Source organism: Monopterus albus, unplaced genomic scaffold (genome assembly GCF_001952655.1).
Source record: "Monopterus albus unplaced genomic scaffold, M_albus_1.0 scaffold2.1, whole genome shotgun sequence".
In the NCBI taxonomy this organism is placed as follows: Eukaryota; Metazoa; Chordata; class Actinopteri; order Synbranchiformes; family Synbranchidae; genus Monopterus; species Monopterus albus.
Genome location: NW_018127882.1, coordinates 674793 through 695208, shown reverse-complemented (window position 1 = coordinate 695208; position 20416 = coordinate 674793). Strand labels below are relative to the sequence as shown.

The 20416-nt window shown below is 39.2% G+C and overlaps 1 protein-coding gene across 1 annotated transcript in view; it reads right to left on the bottom strand.

The window, feature by feature from the left end:
• The window catches only part of ctnna1 (catenin (cadherin-associated protein), alpha 1), an 88642-nt gene extending 73266 nt beyond the window's left edge, over window positions 1-15376 (bottom strand). Inside the window, exons 1-6 of the mRNA XM_020596390.1 lie at window positions 15029-15376; window positions 11874-12001; window positions 11337-11532; window positions 5099-5265; window positions 4227-4346; window positions 2306-2575 (exon numbers count right to left, since the gene is read on the bottom strand). Of these exons, the coding sequence (XP_020452046.1) occupies window positions 2306-2575; window positions 4227-4346; window positions 5099-5265; window positions 11337-11532; window positions 11874-11978 (858 nt within the window). The 5' untranslated portion in view covers window positions 11979-12001; window positions 15029-15376. The remainder of the gene's footprint in view (window positions 1-2305; window positions 2576-4226; window positions 4347-5098; window positions 5266-11336; window positions 11533-11873; window positions 12002-15028) is intronic.
• Between the last annotated feature and the right edge of the window lie 5040 nt (window positions 15377-20416).

The window sequence follows — 20416 nt, the reverse complement described above, 5'->3', positions numbered from 1 at the left end:
TGATGCTCTTGAAAAAGAATCAATGTCTCTCAACTTCACAGTTGAATATATATTTTTAAAAAATATATGTAGACGTACTAATTGGAGAGATAGCGCTCCACCAGCAAAACCTCAATTGTGACCAAAGTATTTGGGGATGAACAACTTTGTCAACTTACCATTAATGCAAGAGTTAAATTACAGAACACAATGAGAAAAAACAGATCAACAGTAACATCTGAGAAGAAAAAAAAAAAAATTTTTGTGTGCGCAATATTTTAGGTTGCATATTGTTTCGGTATAGTCAAACAACTGCCTGCTTGGGTGTAAAACAAAAAATAGATACTGTTGTAGGTTGCTGTGATTCTTACTTTCATGGTTGGAATTTGATTTACTCTCAAGTTATCTTCTTGATAACAATAAAGCAAAAATAATGTTTCCGTTTTTAAAACCATAGCCTCTGAATGGAATACAATGTAGCAGCTGACCTTCAATTCATCTTGTCAATGCACCACAAGAGGAATTCACAAATCACTCCACTTTTAAAACTCCAACACAACGTAACCTTAAAAACTGTGGCACATGTGCTTCATTATGGTTGGCTATGTTGAGCAAGTTTCTCAAGGGCGATTTTGAAAAGTGAACTGAAATGAATGAATTGAGCTCATGGAAGGCAGGAAAAGCCGATTTAAAATAATATGGATTCACTTGCATTAACTGTAATATAGCTGGCAGTAACATAGCTTGTGAGCACGTAGGACTGCAATAATGTTTAAGTCATGAGTCAGTGGTACTAATACATACCCCAGCAAACCTCCACAGTGTTAGACAAAGCAACAAGGTGCTTTTTTCAGTTTAAGTAAACAATGTCACTGCAGGAGCAACACATTAAGTTACACACTGCTACTTGTCAAATGACTAAATAACTGAACACATGACAAATTGCGTCTCTAAAGAAAGAGACGTCAACCTGTGCTACTATAGCGCTCGTTGGACAGGGGTTAATTTGTGCCTTATGGATCTTGTCAGTGTCATTGGAAGCAGTCTCAACATAAAGAAATCTCCTGTGTAGGAAAAAGGTGTTATGCCAGTCTGACAGAAGTCAGCGACAGTGGGAAAAAAAGAGTCGGGTTAATCATCTTTGCATTTATCACTCCAGGCAGCATTAAGATGATTAGCTCAAAGTTTTATCCAACTATTATCTGGATATTGTGGATACTGTTTCATGACAACATTATGACTCGGTTTATTATACAACCTTTTGGTTATACGTTTTTAATCAAAATTAAGCCACCTTTGATTGAATAGGGATTCATCCATTTCAAGGCTAAAGTTGAATACAGCTTACCCCCTAATAACATCTATGTGAACAATTGGATCCATAGTACAAAAAAAATTGCGAATTAAAAAAAATGACCGGGGGGAGGGGTTAGATAAACTGACTTTCAGAAATACAAAGGTTTTGAGGACCTAGAGAGCATTATGCTAAGAGTAGTGTTTTGTAGATTAGGATTCATGTCTGTGCTAAATGTCAAAATTAACTTCTGCTCTATTCCGTTAAACCAAACAAGTGAATAATCATTAAAGCAGAGCTCAGTAGCAACCAATAGAGAGTTAACCTTCATTTGCATAAACCTCAGTTATTTGATGGTCACCTTTACTGGCCAAGTATGTTACACCCACAAGGAATTTGTCTCCGGTACAGAACCGAGGCAGCCATCTGTGGCGCCAACTTACTCACACACATACACACTGATGGCAGGGCTGTCCCTGCAAGATGCTGCTCTGGCCATTGGGAGCAACTTGGGTTTCAGTGTCTTGCCCAAGTACACGTCAACATGTGGACAATGGGAATCGAACTGCCAAACTCTACCTTCTAAGCCAAGATGCATTTATAAATGCAGCCAAATGTTTGTCTCTTTCCAAAAGCTAGAGCCAAGTAAATCTCCACTCATTTGACAGAGATAAAGACAACTCGAGGAATGTAGTAGTAGTGACTCAGGACCATTTTCTATGTACCCCAAAGCTATGTCCCAGTTTGTCTACATATCCCATTTTAATTTCCACTTCAGCTGCAATCCCTTCAAGTGTTTTGGTCATTTTATGATTCAGATGGGGTATGTTTCAACTACAAATTTGAGCTTATAACCTCATCTACCTATCTGTGTTAGCCAATTATTTTTTTCCATACATTTGGAAATGTACCTTACTACTCTAGGAAAAATATCTTAAAGGTTTGTGTGCTGTTTATTGATCTGCCAGATAAGTGGATGTCTGGCCAAAAAAAAGGCAAATGGGCTGCGACTAATCCACTCATTTGACTTACATCAAAATTATTGAGGGCATAGGCGAGCTCTCCACCTCCTGCTGGCTGACTGAGCACTGAGTCTTCAGTGGTAGTGGCCTGGGCAGCATTGGAGATACCAGAGACTGCATTCTGCAGCTGCTTGTAGATCAGGTCACGGTTAGCCTTGTAGGCTGCCACATCAGGGTGCTGCAGGCAGGCACGGGACGCTGTGTACAGCATGGGGATGTTCCTCTGTAGCACCCCACGAGCAGCAGCCATTTGGTCCTTATGGTGTACATCCTTTAGCTCCTAGCAGAATGAGATACAACAGAAAACAGCAAATAATGAAAAAAGGTTCTGAAGTGGAAGATGGAACATTTACAAGGAGCAGGGTGGTACTGTACTTGAGAATCAAAGTGGGCTTGCCATGCCCTTAGGAAGACACCAAGTGTGGCAGAGTTTGTTCTGGATGTCTCAGATTAATTTTCTGTCCCTTGCAGTAACACAAAACAGTCAGAATCAGACCATTATAATATTCCTCTGCAAATTAATATGTTGCTATTCAGAACTAAGCATTACATTACAATTACACCTTGGGTTAGGGTGACACATTTCACTAACCATTTAAAAAGTTATTACAAGTAATTTCCTAACAAAATCATCCGTGATCATTCTGGCAAGTTTTCCCAGTTAAAGAGAGGGTAATATGGAGGTCAAGAAGTGTCTTTGGGCAGATTTTGTAGTTAAAATTGTTTTTAGAAGTTTTTATGAAGCTTGAAGACGGTACTTCATCTTTTTGACTTGATACACTTACATCCCTCAGTATGGTGTGACATCTGCAAAAATCCAATTCATCATTTAACTTCTCCAAATCGGTGTCTGAATCACGTTTGTGGGGGTGACAGAGGGTGGGGCATCAACAGTCAAAACTCATGTTTACACTGAGATCCAGTGCTACTGCCATTCCAAATGGTTGCCAAAATCCTGCCCTGGTGCTGTTCATACAGATCAAGTTAAGGGCAGTAGAATCGCAAGCCAGCCTGTGAATTCAGACAGCAGGGTGGAATTCTGCACCAGAGGCAAGACAACATTGCTCTGCATCAACTGTGACATATGTTTTGCGCCGGTAGTTTACAACCCAAAACAACGACAAGAAAGATAAGTGCAGATGTAGCTTTGTTGGCTCTTCAAGCATTTTTTTCACTTCACGCAAAATTGATTAGCTTGGTTCTTGCTATGTGTGCTAATGCTTTGGCCTGAAAGTTAGAGAGAAGCCCAGAATACTTCAAGGCAGAGAGGTGTGCAGACTTGAGACGCTGGTGATAGTGTCATGCACATATTACAACATCAAAATGCAGCACTTGGTCCCAGACTGCAGGCTCACCCTTTCTACACAGAGCACCTCTCCCCTTTGTTTCACCTCTTGCACTACCTCCCAAGGCGGACCAGAAATTTGCCTGCCATTTCTGGCTTTGCGCCTAACACACAAAAAAATGAGACAAAATAAAACAGCTTTGTATTTTCTTTTTTCTTACGACATATACTCTACTACCATTATTCTCATTTTCATTTTGTGCACTACTGACGTGTGGTCAGAAAAATTTCGTTCCACAATGCTGTATTATAGCTCTGATTGCACGTGTAGAAGATAGGAATTTGATGTTCTGCAATGGCCATTTTCAACTCTCACAAACAAGTTCCCTCTTGTAATGTTTTTGTGGTTTACATAATGATCAAAATATTATCGATTTTATAATCTATGTACTTCTCTTTTAGTTGTTTACTTCCTACTGTTGTACTAATCCTTTGCTATGTCATTTGGATGGTGTGTGTTGTTAAGACTGACAAGAACACTAGCACCTATTTCGGTACCCGATAACCTCCCAACCCAATTAAATCAACTAGACTCCTTTGCTCTCATGATCTGACCTTGTCTCTCTCTTTCCTAACTGCACATTACCTGTTGTCTCTTGGCAGCCATGATGTTCAGCTTATCCACCTCTGGTTTTAGGGCCTTATATTGGATTCCCAGGTCCTGCTCTGTTCCTGCATTGCGCACTTTCACCAGACTGTCCTCCACCTGAGCCAAGTAGATGGAAAAAGGTTAGACAACTGCCTAAAAAGAATCAATCAATGGAGCTCTGGTTTTAATTAGATGTAGTCTTTCTAGTCAGCTAAAATTAGCTGCTTGGTATGAAAACAAACATAAAATACTCACAAGTACCCTTTTTAGAAATATTTATATTATTTACAAGTATCAGTTTGTAGTGTATGCAAACAGACTGCCATACAATTTCAGTGCTCAAATTAAGCAGCGTTGGAAACAGTGTTCTTGATTTTTTTGAAGAAAATATGGGTTTTTTTTACCAATTAAATTTTCTGAAATTATCAACATTTTTTGTAATGTATAATATGAAGAAGAATCCAACCATCTCATATGATAGAAATAAATCATGTATAAATCAATTGTAATGCAAGTGATTGACTCTTTTCATGTTTGGTATTGGTTAAACTATTGTTAAAACTCCTACAACAGAAGGTAAGGTGAGTTTACATGTTGTGGTGACCTCACATGTGCAAGGTGACAGTTTGTCACCTTGCAGTTCGAGTATGATAGAGGGAATGCAAGGCTGCAAGTATACAGTACACAGTCTGCATTTTTAGGTAGCAAAATTATAACTAGGGAGTGCACCTGCCAGACTTCACTCTTTGTTGTGGAGACCTTTCGCTTTCTGAAGGCACTGAGCCCTTTCATGAAATTTTTATTAAATACCACAAAGAACAGAGCTTGTGTTCTTGACTTTATTTTTTAAGTAGTTCTGTAACACTCACCAGTTTAAGTTGCAGTAGAAGTTTGTAGACATCAGACATGTCGGCCAGCACCAAAAGATGTGTGACTGCTGACAGGAGGGCCCTGGCAGCACGAACCATATTGCCCCTCTTTACAGAAGAGCAAGGGTCTTCTGCAAATTCCCCAGAAGCCATTCTCATCGACTCACCTGAGAATGAGTAACAAAACAAAAGCAGCCTCTGTGAGTCCAAGGTCTAAATTGAAACTGGTTCTAAGTCAGACTTTTGAAGTCTTCTGCAAACATGAAAGAACAAAGTTTGTTAGACTTGCCTTTCTAACATGTTACAATATGAAATTATGCAAGACAAAAACTAGGCTACATATCAATGTATCATGTTAATTGTTTCTCAGTGCATTGAACTTTCCCCACTGTTATCCATTAAAATGAGAAATTTCTTCATGCGAAGAACCAGTTTTATTATTAGTGGCAGTTGTAGCTGAGAGCAAATGTATGGCATAGTCTGTTTATTGCATCACATATACGTATTCATTTGAGACAATGAGGAGTGTGCAGAAGACAGCCAACAACAATTTGACACATTCTCCCTGCCTGGTTAAGGTCAGCATGTGTCACACAGAGGGACAAAGACAAATGCACCTCGTCTGTTTGCACACAGCCATCTTTATTAAAAGAAAAGAAAAGAAAAAGAAAAAAAAAAAAAGGTCAATGACATGACAAAAGGCTCACTGTCTGGTGTGTCCAGCACAAGGCTTTGTCCAACACTGGATGGGCCTGCACAGTTGACTGGACACACAAAAAAACTTAGTAGGCTTGCATTATGAATAGCAGTAAATGCCTAAAAACACATTTCAGTAGGGGCTAAGCTATAGGCACATTAAAGAGATAAACAAATGACAAGTAACTCATCATGTCCACTTTCCTGTGATGCGGCACAGCACTACTGAAGCAAAAATAAAAGATGACAAGCAGCAAATATGACTAATTTTCCATACAACAATGAGGTGTACTCTGGAAAAAAGGCTATTTTTGCAATAGCTGCTCATTCTCATCAGTTACCATCCTGCTAAAAACTTCTTCTATGACAATCATGTAAATAAAGAACAGCTCTACTGTTTTCACCACAAAGACATACTATGATAGAGGGTTTACATCCCCTTTTGACTCCAGCCACCTGGAGTCAAAATTATCATGGATTATCAGTTAAATATAGTCAAAAAATTATCATGGATTATCAGTTAAATATAAACTGGTTGGTTGAGCAGTGTGGGGTTAAGAGCACAGTGCTGGAGTGCGTTTTCTTTTTTAAGTTAAAGCATCGGGGTAATTTCACTCCATGATAACAAGCAAGCTGTATTTAGATAAAAGTCAAGTGACTTCTCTCTGTGTTCTGGCCAGAAGCAGAACTGACTGTATGTGTGACAACTTGGGCTACAGCACTTCCAAACTCATTAGGAACTTCACTTTATCTTATTTCCCCTCAGAGCACCACCTTCTTGGTCCTGTTACTTTGAGTTCAACTCAGACATTTCTTTGCTTTAAACTGTGGTGTCTAAAGAAAGTCTGCTTCTGTCCATCGATGTAAAAATCTGCATGCACTGTTTCCTCTTGGTATTAAATATTTTAAAATCCACCTGAACAGCAACATTTATCATATTTGCTTAGAAAATCAGGGTGTGCATTCAGTCGATGAATCAAAACAAATTCAAATATTTGCAGACTAACTTAATGGCAAACTGAAAGTAAGTGCTTTACTACCCTATGACGTTTAAAGCTAAAGTTACAAGTCACTTTCACCTGCCCACACCCAGCATCACTGGTGGGTGAGACTGGCTATGATCAGTGTTTCCACTAGGGGTGCAATGGTTTAAATTACTCACGGTTCGGTTCGTATCACGGTTTTAGGGTCACGGTTTCGGTACGGCTCGGTATGTGTGTGTTTAGGGAAAAAAATGCTACTGTCAAATTCGAAGAAAAATTTTTTGGGTTTATTGGGTTACAAATACTCAACTGACATTTACCATGTTTTGTGCATTATCTGTGGTGACTGGAATGGTGATGTTAGGTCTCTCCAACTTCCAGTTTGTCACTGCACTCATCAGTGCATTGGCCAAATGGCTACTTGTGTGGCTTTCAAAAAGAGGGCATGTTTGAAGGACAGAGCTTTTCATTTTCCAATCCAAAATATATTGTGCTGTCACTGTTAGGTAACTTTCAATTGCCCTGGAGGTCCAACTATCAGTTGTCAGAGCTATGTATGGGGCATTTGCAAGTTCGTTCTCAATTCTGCTCCACGTTTCCTCATATAGGTCAGGAATTACCTTGTTGCTGAAGTGGGTACGCGAGGGGATTTCGTAACGTGGCTCCAGCATCTTAATCAAATGCTGAAATCCCACGTCGTCAACAACGGAATAGGGCTGCATGTCCTTAGCAATGAAAAACCCCAGCGCTTTAGTTATTGTTTTGTGTCAGTCAGAATTAGAGCCAAGTGCCTGTTTAAACACAGAAGGCAACGTCTGCTGTTTCGGTCTCACCTGTGCTCGAGCGCTTTCAACAGTGTGATGACGACGGCGCAAATGACTCATCATATTGGATGTACTGCCCTGAGCATACGGCACTTGCGCGTGGCAAATTTTACATACAGTGACTGCTTTATCCACGTTTTTTTTTTTACCATCGCTGCCGTATTGTAATGGAAACCTGAAATGTTCCCAGACAGCAGACTTACAGTAAATGAAGCGGGTGGTGGCTCTATTAGCGGCTTATCTCCTCCGCTCACCATGGTGAAGAGTAATGTTACGTATCAGCAACACACACACACAAACACCAACACGTGAGGAACTGTGTCGTATAGCAACAAATTTACATACTATGAGTTGATTGGACGGCAGTCTCACATGAAACGCACGTGGGGCGTATTCAGAATCATACATTAGCTGAACTCTGTTTTATGTGTTGTTTTTTTCACCGAACTGTATTGTAAGTGCGTGGTCAGAGCAACCGCGGTCCATGTGCGTGTCGAACCGTGGGAGGAGAACAGGACGGTTCGAATCTTTACCGAGAACCGTTGCACCCCTAGTTTCCACTACCATTCATTTGGTGGGGCGGGGCACCCAGCCAACAGCTTCCCACTCCCCCAAAAAGAAAGGCACAAAGCAGAAGCATCATACGCATTTCACTGTCCTGTGGCTGCTATTCAGTTCAACATATGCATAATTCAATTACTTACTGAAACTTGAAAGTCACTTACTCAACAGCCACATTTAGCTGCTACTGACCGCAAGAAAAAAAAAAAATGTGTAGTTGCAGTCTTGTACTTCCAAATAGATTTACAGATAAAAGCATTTGATGCTTGGTTTTCAGTGGACATAGTGGCCAACATACAAAAATAATTATACCATTAATATATCCTGATGTTTGTATGTGTTTGGCATAAGTAACAGACTGCAGTACAGAGATGCCAAAGCTTTCTTTGAGGTATGTCAGAAACACTGTCACTCTAACTGTAACGTAAAGCATAATGGCACATTTATTTTCATCTGTTATTTTTCCTACTCTGTACATACCTTGCAGGGCTCAGGCTAACATTTTCCACTAGTAGCACTGGTGCTCCTTACTGAAACTTTTAGGAGCACCAACACAAAATTACGTGCACTATGGGCAGGCAATGAAACTAGGGCTGCAACAACTAATTGATAAAAAAATAGCAAGAAATAAAATTTTGTTGATGAGTTGGGTCTAGTCACTTAGCTGTGTGACACAGCTGGATGACTACAGGTATATGAAAACATCTGAAAAAATGGCGGAAGCAGTGGATTGTAGTGAGAACGGTTGCAGCAGAGAAACAGAAAGAAAAGTATGTCATGGCATGGGAGCATGACACTAATGCATCAGCACCTAAAGAAAAGACAAGCTGGAGGTGCAGAAGAAGGGGAGACTGTAGGTTACTAATGAAAGAAATAAAATAAATTGAGGTACCCAATTTCAACTGTTGCTGTTATTACATTACACTAAATCCTCAGACTAACACACCAAAATTTAAATATTGCTTAGTATTTTTGTTAAATCATGAACAACTACCAGGTTGAGCAACAGATGAGTCATTGGCTTCATAACAGTTTCAGTTAAAGAAACGCATTTTCAAATTGGCATTTAGCAATGAATTCACCTTGTTTGGTGGGGGAAAAAAAAGATTTGCAAGATCTGTAGAACAGAGATGTCCAATAGATTCTCACCATTTTATCCCAGCAGAGAGCTAAATCAGTTTGTGCACATGATCGACAAGAGACTTCAAACAATGTCCACACCTTCAGACTGTTATTCCCCCCTGTGAACGAAATCAATAAGGCCATTTTCTGAGGGCAGACAGTGATCAGTGCTCCTTTAATAAACTTCCATCCATCTAATGCTCACCTGCGGCCCATCAAGTGCATGATGAAATGATTAAAATGTGTATCACACAAAAAAGCCTCCCCAACAGCAGGACAACAAAGACACAGACAGGGAAGGAAGGGCGAGACAGAGAGAACAAGGAAAAGAGTAGACAGAAATGGCTGAGTAATAAAAAGGTCTTTAACAGGGTAAGATCTATGTGATGTCTTTTGTAAATAAAAAGATTCAAATTAATCAGAAAGTTAACTGGAGCTAAATCACTAAATCTGAAACAATTTAAGAAGAAAAACTTGGTCCATTACCCAATTCAATGTGCAGTATATACACACAGTTATTCTTAATGTTCTTCTCCCATTGTAAAAACAGCTGGTAAACCACAGCTGGGCAAAAAATTCTTTCTAACTCTAGGAGGGTGGGGTGTGTCACCCTACTCAATGGGCACATTATCAGTCTAGGCACGCTCCACTGAGCAGCATGGCATAGCCGACAGCCAGGCCTCGGAACCAGCTTACAACAGTCACTGAATTCCAGCCCAGAGACAGCTTACCACAACTACAGTAACATTACTAGGCAGTGAGCACTGCACAGGCTATCCAGTGACGTGTCATCTACCTCCCAACTATTCAGAGCAGAACTCTAGCAGGGGACATCTAACTCACTGGCCATCTGGGGATAAAAGACACAGATGTCACTACACAAAATGATAACAGCCACCCTCAAGTCATTGCTCCCCATTTTCGATGGTCTGCTAGTGTGACAATAGCCAGAGAAGAAAAGAATAAATAAGACTTCCAAGTGTGGTTGATAATGGAACCTGTTATCGCAAGATAAACGGTAATTTTATTGGCTAGTGATTTGATGGTGGATATCTGTCTCAAGATTAGTGGGAGGTATGAAATTGAATTGGAAATTGACCGTGAGTGGGTTGAATCCCACCAGACAGGTGGATATGGCAATTTAAATAAATCTGACATCATCAATGACATCTGCACACTTTTCTCCCCTTTACCCTTTGAGGCAGTATTTGCATTCCCCTGTGCCGATTTCTGTGGCAACAACTAAAAAGGGAAGAGTTCTGATTATAAAGCAGAACCAAAAATGTATTAGTTACTGGATATCTTGTGTGGCACTTCTGCCACACAATGAGGTGGTACTCCGCTAAGCAACCTTTTACACAGAACACCAGACAAATCTCCTCTACCTTAAAATTCTGACAATTAAATACATAAACAAGAACAGTCTCCTTATGTGTGATGATTTCCTTGTGATATTGTCATCATTGGTACAGACAACTTCAGCAGCAGATGCAAAACTAGTATGTTCACAGGTAAACCAAGCTGACATGCTTCTAACAAGAGCTCAAACAAAAGGGTGAGGGTAGGCAGACAGGGTTGAGTAGTGTGGTTAAAAATATCACAGAAATTGGTTCCTCTCACTTTTCATTATAGAAGAGCATAACAGACAAGAGACAAAGAGTGGAAATATTACACAACAGTTAATACTAAGAAAGGTGAGGCTGATGAAGTTCAGGCTCCAGATATCTTCTAAGAAGTCTTACACTACGCTATATGTGCATGCACTCACACACACTTTTGCAAGAAAACCTGGTTAAAATAGATCCTGTCAGAAAGGACTGCAATAACTATATACAGCTTGAAATGAATGTGAAACGTCAGCATGCTTCAATGAGACATCTCTATTTACACCAATAGCAAAAGGAAATCTATCAAGCTCAAAGCATTATTCTTATTTCAACTAGGGTAGATAATATGCACATATCCTATGATTTATTTATCATCCTTCTTATCTTAAGAGGCACTCTGTAAAGGCTAGAAACCACACTGCTGCAATATGTATTTTCAACATACCTTGCTTGCGGACATCTTCCACAGCAGCAGTCAGTTCATCCTTAAGGAACTGACTTTCCTTTGCAATCTTCTCTCCTTTTTCCAGGAAGTTCTGGGTAGCAGTCTCCACTGATGCTGCCAAAACATGAGCTTTCTTGGAGCGTCCCTTCTTCTTGTTAGATGGGCCTTTGTTGCTGGAGTTTACCAAAGTGGTGACCTATGGCAGGGATCCAAAATGGCTCAAAATTACTGCTCATGTCAGAATCTGCTGCTTCAGGATATTAAATGTATTTGGCAGATTATAGTTAGTGTAGCTAGTTACTGTACATCTTACCAGCTCATTTTCACATATATAATCTATGGATGTAGTGCAGGAGGTTTTCCAGCATATTAGCATCCACCAACTGAGTTTTTGTGTAGAATACATTATATATGACAATTATGAATAGGCGATTAATATTAACTTTATTGTATATTTTGTGCACACCTATTCCAGCTATGAACTATCTGACCCTTTACTATTATTCTAAATAAAAATGCACATTATGTTCACATTACCTGGGTGACAAGGGGTTCCAGCAGCCTCTCCACTGCCAGAGTACGGATTTCTAGACTCTTTGGGTCCCACTTAAAGTTGATGTTAGCAGTATTGATGCTTGTCATGGTGTCTTGAGTTGCGTGAAGCACTAAAAATTGAAACATAAGCAGGACTAAGTCAGTTGCAGTCTTCAGAAGCAACATCGAAAGACAATCTTGAATGACATCAAACAAAATATTGAACAAGTCCTCAAAAAGGAATGCAAGAATATCAGTGACCCCACACATCTTCTATGACTGCTATGACTGAATGCATTTTAGCAAAACAAAGACAAGAGAGTGATTTTATTCAAGGAGCCATTAGACCTGTAAACAACACTAGTGCAAAGAACGGCCAGTTTGCAGTCTGCACACCTTTAATTGTGACCTCAGTACTTTAACACGTTTTTATGAACATTTTAAAACAACATTTTTATCAAATGTGCCAACCAGTCAATGGACTGGCCACTGTTATAGATCCTTGTGTTTTTTAACTCCTTCCAATGTTTTTCATGTGTAAATAAGTTGTCTATGTATGCTTTGATGTGGCCTAATATGTTGAATTGAATTTAACAATAAATACTTTTGTTAAATAAAATTTGTGTAGATGTATATCAGAGGATAGCATTTTGTTTTTGACAAGAGAGTTTTTCCTAAACAGTCTTCTTTTATGAATTTCAGACTAATTTCTAAAAATCTGCAATATTCCAAATATCAAGGTCACTGTTCTCCATTCCTGACAAAATGGGCACAGTAACACTGTGGCCCAATTTTGACTTCTCTTTTCAGGCATACTGCAACTACACTGATTAGCTCTGAAACATGGAAGGGCAGGAATAAACAGCAAGCCCTAAGGATGGAGGCCTGCAACTGAAAGGTTTGTCAGCTGTATTATGAGAGCAATGTCATACTAGCCCACACTGTCTTCAAAGCAGTGAAAATATTAAAAATACCAAAATAGTGACAGCCTAATGTTATATTCAAAGATATTGGATGAACAGGTGTTCATTTTTCCCTTCAAGAATCTTGACTGTTCTTTACATTTCGATAGGTCATAGATAAAAATAAATTTTTTAAAACTCCAGCCAGTATGGATGGATACAGACTGTTTGGCGCAATTGTAACAGATTTCATCATGCATCAAAATCTTACAGCACTACTTTACTAATCACGGCAACTTTAAATGTACAATTATTTATCAACTACTGCATGGCTTCTCATCATCTTCTTCATACAAACCATCAGAAAATATTTTCCTGGCAGTAACCATAGTCATGCAAAAGGTTTAGGTTTCATTTATAGAGCTTTTGAGATCTGGACTGCTGAAATACCTGCCAGCATACTGACAGAATACCAGTTAATGCAGCCACAAGTGAGGAAAATACCAACAGCAGTCAGTTCTCAGTGTATAGATAGGATTGTACTGCATTTAACTGGGGATCAAAGGCCACATGCAGTATTAATGTTAACAAGACGGAATAAAACCTGTGTTTTTAACGATGTTAGCTGGCCTCCCTCTTCAGTTCTCCCTGCTGGAAAAGCCCGGAATTCTAAGACTAGTTATCGGCTACGAGCCAGGGCTAAAGCAGTTTAGCTATGAACCAGAGGTCCCCAACTACAGTTCGGGGTAGCAGATCTGGGTGGGCAACACCGCACTGGAGAAAGTTACAACTAAAACGAAGCTGGGTGCTGCAATAACTAAAACCAGAAATAAAATTGACGTGGCTTTTGAATGATGGCAACAACTGAGAGAACAAAAAGGGCTGAAAAGTGACACCATGGTGGCTGTGTGTTTGCTGGACAGTTAATTACCGATTTTGTTTTATTTGGGGAGCATTTGTTATTTTCTTGTAATCTGTAAATAGTAGTGAGGCGGCGCATGATGCTGTGTGCATTGTGGTTTGGAGGACTGGGGCTTTGGAGAGAAATCAGAAGGAAAGGGTGGAATTTCTTCAGTGGGCTACTTTCAAAATCCAGCTCCCTCTTCCTGATTTTTTCCAGGATTTCCAACCCTACATTTAAATGAGACAACAGGTTTCCTCTTCCATATGGGTGTGACTAAAGTGATCTCACTCTCTGGGCAAATGAAACCAAAACCAGCAAAGGTTAATAGCAACATTAGGTTGTTTCACTTTGCTAATCCAAAAATGGGCAAAGAAGTGGAGCGTGAGTGGAGCCGAGTCAGGCTGAACGGGCGGAATGAAGCTAGCCAATGGTGGGACCCTCCCGTCTGTCACTCAAACGGCCACGCCCCTAATTAAATGCATAATTTTTAATCTCGATTTAGTTTAAACGTGCGAGCTATTAAAAATAAATAAATCGCCCCATTACTTTTGACATGGAATGGGAAATTAGCTACAGAGACCAAAACCATTTTTTGTACCAGGCTGTAAACACATCTACTTCTGCTGTAAAGTTGGTCATTTTAACATGGGAATCTATGGGGATTGACTCTCCTTTGGAGCCAGCCACAAGTGGCTATTCGGGGAACTGCAGGTGTTGGCGTTTGCGCATTGGCCAACCTCACAGGTTGTAGCTTGAGTTTACCAAGGGGTAATGTGACGCTCATGCGATTTGGGAGCAAACAACCCTTGAAACTAAACCATTTGATGTTAAAGGGACTAGCAAGATGATATGTCTTAATAACGTACAATTAAAGACTACATCCAAAAGAGAAACACCCAAAATTAAACACATTTAACATTTGTTGTGGCGAAGCGATGGGTTGGGTCAAACACCTGGACAGCTAGGTGCTAAAAAGCCACGCTAGTTAATCATACACCTGTTGGTAACCACAGCTAAATTAACGCTGGTTTTCCTGATCTTAAGTAAAGTTAATCAAGACTGTAATAACTCCAATACAGTTTATCGATCTTCAGCAGGTTTATCTTATAATAGGTCACTTAAAGTTGCAGCAACCTAGCTTAACGTAAGCTTCTGTTACCTGCTAACCGTTCAGTATCACAGCACCTTGCTAACTGCTAGCCAACACAACAAACATTACGTAAGCTCCGTTAACCTAAAACACAGCGAAAAACTTACTGTTGAAGTAACAGGTTCTCAAATTAACTAGTCCACGCAATAATGGTTCAAGTAATTACCATAAATAAAGTCGCAAAGAAACGTTATAAACTTACCAACAACAATCCACTGGGAAAACTTGGAGTTTAAAAGTTCAAAATGGAGGAATCAGAATTTCGAAATTGCGTCTGAAGTTTTCCTCCTTTTCTCTTCCTGCACCGCCTCCGTTTAGTTGTGTTTCTAACTGCCGAGCTTACAAGATACTTATTCTCAACAAATGTATCGAAAAGTAACCACAACCGCGGCCTAAAAGGGTCTTCAGCAATTAGGTGAAAAGTTTCGATGAAGTGTGTCCCGATGTTACAGACTTGCCCAACAATGGATGAGGCGGAGGGGGCTGGGGCGGTGACCGAGTTCCTGCACTTCCTGGCAGCGGGGCAGGGCCACCACAGGCCACAGCAAGCCCGCAAAATGGGGAGGTGTTTTGGGGTGTGGCGCTCACTGTACGTGTCCAAATATGGATTAATTATTGCTTCTATAAAACTGATGTAGAAGCAGGTCAAGCTGTGGGATAACAGTTTAACCTTCTTAACAATGAGCCCCAAGTAGGAACTAGTTAACCATATGGAGTGAGATAGTCTTATGGAACCCTAGTGTTAAGACATGTGATCAAATAATCTTTGGCCTCATTGTTGCTGTTCAGTTGTACCATGTTAAAATTCATAACTAAAATTTATTTGAAAAATAAATCATTATCACAGCCTTTGTTCCATACATAATACGCTAATTTTAACTAATTTTAATATTTGGCTCACAACAATAAAAACCTGTAAGTTAGGTTAAGAATTTCATTTTCAAACAAAGTGTGTCCTCTGTGTGAAAAGAAACACCTTTTGTCTGTTCAAAGCACACATGACTGTGACTTTCAAAGTATTCTTCCTTCACTTTCCCTTATTTAATGTTATATCTGATACATGTTAGGTGTATTATTTTGAAGCTTCATGAGATTTAGGAGAATCAGATGGTTTTAAAAGTATTTATTTTTTTAATAGTTTATAGTCTATCTTCATATGACCTGTTCCCTCTGTCTGTCCGTTTTAACTTTAGAGCAGCTTGGTTTCAAACATCAGAAATTGTATTGCATTCATCTCACATCTGTCATAAATTTAGATTTAGATCGATCTGTTTTTGTTGTCATTGTTTGTTTGATTGTTTGTTTTTAAGACAATGGGCTCAAATGTTGTATTAACAAATTCAAGTAGCAGAAGACCCCAGAGAAAGACAGTGTTCCATTGTGTATTATGTGCACAATGAGCAGGTTGTAAGTTCTTATATTTTATTAATGTAGTGTAAACATCTTACTACAGCACCATTGGCATTTCAGATGAAGCTTTTATTGTGATAGGTAGAGAAGGCTTACAGATGTCACAAATTTTACTACTTCAAGCTCAAGAAAAACTATAAGCTATAATCAGTATGCCATGGTCACACTTTTATGGTTTGTTGGAGCTGTGACTGATAACACTGAGACATTTGATAAACAAATTCAAGAGCCAGGTATTTTGGTTTGGGCTTAATGAAGTGTGAAAGCCATAAATAGATTATCTGAAGAGGCTAGGTGCCAGCCCTCCCCTCTCACTTTTCCATCTTACACACACACACACACTCACATATATAATATAATCACACATATCACACATATAATGGATACTCTATCCTTTAAACAGTGGTATCATGCTAACAGGTTTGTTTCAAGGTCATATACTGTAAATTAACTGTATGTCCTGCACATATGGTGAATTGACAATAAAATCCTTGAATCCTTGAACCTAACTGGCAAGGTAATGACAGCCGGTAATTTGATAATTAAGCTTTTATAGTTGGCATCCTTTTCTGCACTTTCCCATTGTTATGTGTGTCCAGTAAACCCTATTGGCTAAAGATAAGTCTACACAAGAAAAACAAATATTATCAAATGTGACAAAGCAATACAACAAGCCATAATTCCAATTTTATATACTGTATAGAGAAAGGATGCTTAAAAAGAGAGGACATGGTCATGAGCAACCCAAGGAGGTGGCCACAGAGAGCATTACATACAACAATGGTGTTTTGTTCTGCAGGCAAGTACAAATAACACACTTCTATTTGTTGGCTGGAGTAGGTGTTAATTAAGAAGCTCCAACAGTTCAGCATGAATTGCAGTCCTGAGGAGAATGGTCTTAGAAATGGGTTTACAATGCTCTCAATGAAGGCCTCAGAATACAGTTATCTTCTGGAAAGACACTCCTAAATATGTTTTGAGCAATAATAATTTTATGAACTTAGTTTTCTCTATGGCGTCTTGACCATGCCGAAACTGAAGGGTCATGCATTTATTAGGCATTTTAGAGTGTGATATCGCTGAACTAACTTGTGTCTAATATCAATTTCAGTGAAGAACAAAGGGGTCTGCTACTTACATAGTGCAGAAGAGATTTCCAACTAAGACTCAGCGGTGAAGCGATTAGATGTGGTGCAGTTGAATGATAAATGTTTGTCCAGGTAACAGCTTGCTGGGATGGGAGGACAAGTTTGAGTGTCCTTGAACTTCATCGTTTTGTACCTGTTGGGCCCAGCAAGCAATAAATGCACAGCATGCTATAAATAATTCCATCTCATTATGAAGAAGTGCACAGGTTTGCCACACAATGAATGTATAATTGAGCATATGCAAATCTACAGTTTTGGCCACTTGAAAACTAGAATAATGTTAATACAAGCTACTGTTTGCAATTGGAATAAGTAGTTTACATGTTCATTGTCTAAAATATACAAATGCATTTATTTAAATGTTTTCTCTTTCCTGAACTTTCTGCTCAGTGATGCTATAGATTAGTTTTACTTCTCTATTCAGGAGGCAAAATGTCTTATCATATGGCACTGCTCTGTGCTGATAAGAGAAATGCTCATGACTGCAGCCACAGGTGAAATTCTTTCACAACTGTTACCATGTATTGTTTTGTAAACATGGAAGTTACTGTACGTTACAGCTTTCTGTCAATATACACTCCCCAGCCACTTTATTAGGTACACCTGTACAATTGTATGCAACTCAATGCAACACTTTCACCTTAACATCTGTGTTTATGAAGCTGAAAATGTTTGAGTTTTTGGTGAAATTGTCATAAATGTATAAATTCAATTATATGTTTATTATTGAGGTCGTAGTTAAAGGTGATTTTGTACTGGACATGTTTTAATATTCTGACCCTCTTATGTATGTAGCTGGGGAGGACAAAAATATAGAGACACCTATGAATATAATGTAGTCCAGTACAGCACCACCTTTAACTACGACCTCAATAATAAACATATAATTGAATTTATACATTTATGACAATTTCACCAAAAACTCAAACATTTTCAGCTTCATAAACACAGATGTTAAGGTGAAAGTGTTGCATTGAGTTGCATACAATTGTACAGGTGTACCTAATAAAGTGGCTGGGGAGTGTAGTTACTCAGACTTAGTGACTCGACTGGAAGTTTCCTCATTGCAGGATTTTGTTCCCTGACATAAGGAACACAATGACTTTCAGTCTGCCCACATTCATCTGACTCATCCTGACAGCTCTCCATGGAGCTGCATGATGTCATCTGCAGGCTCTTCCTTCCAGAGTAAGACCTTGTAACATCATGATTAGCAGTGAATTTGGTGCAATGTAGGCGTCATTGTTCCACAGTAATATCCAGAGGGTGGAGGGAAAAGTCAACAGGCTACTAACACTATTGATTATCCCCAGTAACAGTCAGTCTTGATAACAGTTACTCACAGTGGCTTTCTTACAGAGATGCAAAGAGACATACATTACTGCTGCAAATTAACAAAAAGAGCCTTGACAGATCAGACATGTTTATAGTGAGGTGTCAGGACAGTGATGCACGGGCGCCGTTAGTGGGGGAAAGTTAGGACGATTCTAAGGGCCCACGAACTTTGGGGGCCCACAGAGACTAGCTTTGGGTGAGGTAGAGGGCCCAGTTCAAATTTTTTCATAGGGCCCAAAACTGCTAGCGGTGCCCCTGTAGTGATGTCATGGTTTCAAAGGTCATGCTTCTCATGACCTCAACTGCTGCTAACCTGTTGATGGTAGTCTGTTCAGCTCCGCCTGCTGGTGTAGACTGTGGTATCAGAATGCTATACTCGTGGAGTTAGTCACTCTTTGGATTTAAAAGGGGCAGGAAGTAACTGAATAATATGTTTCTGAATGGTACAGACCACTGAGTAACCTCTGATAATGCATTACTTGTGTAAGATGATCCCCTTTTTACCAAACCTAGATCTGTAAGTGCTAATCTCACATTTGGTCTGAGTGGTGCTCTCAAAGTCAAGCAAGCATAAGAGTTCCACTTAAGAAGGTGGTGTTGACTTTTTGTGGAAATTGTGCTGTTGACAGCATTAAAACAACTGCATATTATTTGTCTATTCTTCTCTCCCACAGGTCCTTTGGTGATTGTATTATCTGATGATAATGTTTCACAGATGGGAAGACAATAGTGTTCATAATAGTGTGTTCATAATCATTTGTCACACAATCGGCAATTACTGACTGAAATGCAATTACCAGCAGACCACCAACTGCAAACACACTTGTCATCCACAGTACACCCACTATTCTAGAAACCTTGTTTTATTCCCAAATTCTCCTGGGAGCAGCTGCCCTAATTTCCGAATTGAAATTCAGGCTAAAAGGACGGTGAAAAATGTGGAGGAGGTTACAAAATGACACACAATGCATTTCAAAGCTATAATGAAACATATATTCACACACCCTTCAAAGCCTTTCAGTCAAACATGTTGTCCAGATATCTGTGTGCTTAAAAAATACAGTAGCACTCAATTTCTTGGTGTAAGTAATAATGAGTACAAGGTCAATAAAGCTGGTCAAAAGGCCAAAATCTGTGATTTTTGGTATGAAGTAAATGAATTCAGATAAAAGTGTCATATAGCCGGGACAACATTTTACGTCATACCGGCATAGAAATACAATGCATAAATGGATTTGGGCAGAAAGAAAAGAAGTCTAAGTTTCTAATTTTTGAGCTTGTTGTTGCTTGTGGTTCTTAATGTGCCAGAATATCTAACACAAACAATGTTACTATATAAAAACTTGATCTTTACACTGGCAAAAATCAGTTTTAATGACTCAAATATTACTGAAGCCTGAAACTCAGCTTCTAATGACTAATACCCAATAGGGGAAATATAAAAGTTTATATTGCCAGTGTTCTAAGTATCAAAATCCCATTCATTCTGGATTTAAAAATTAGATATCCACTGAATTGTCATGAGACAATGTAGGCGGACACTAGATGGTATATTATTCTACCCACCTGCGTCAAGAGCTCCGAAAGAAACCATAAAATAAGTAGTCAGCTAATTTCCAGGGGAGTTTTGTAACACCATCTTCTCCCAGATAAATAGTAAGAATGAACCTGGCAGTCTTATAGCAAATTGGAAGTTG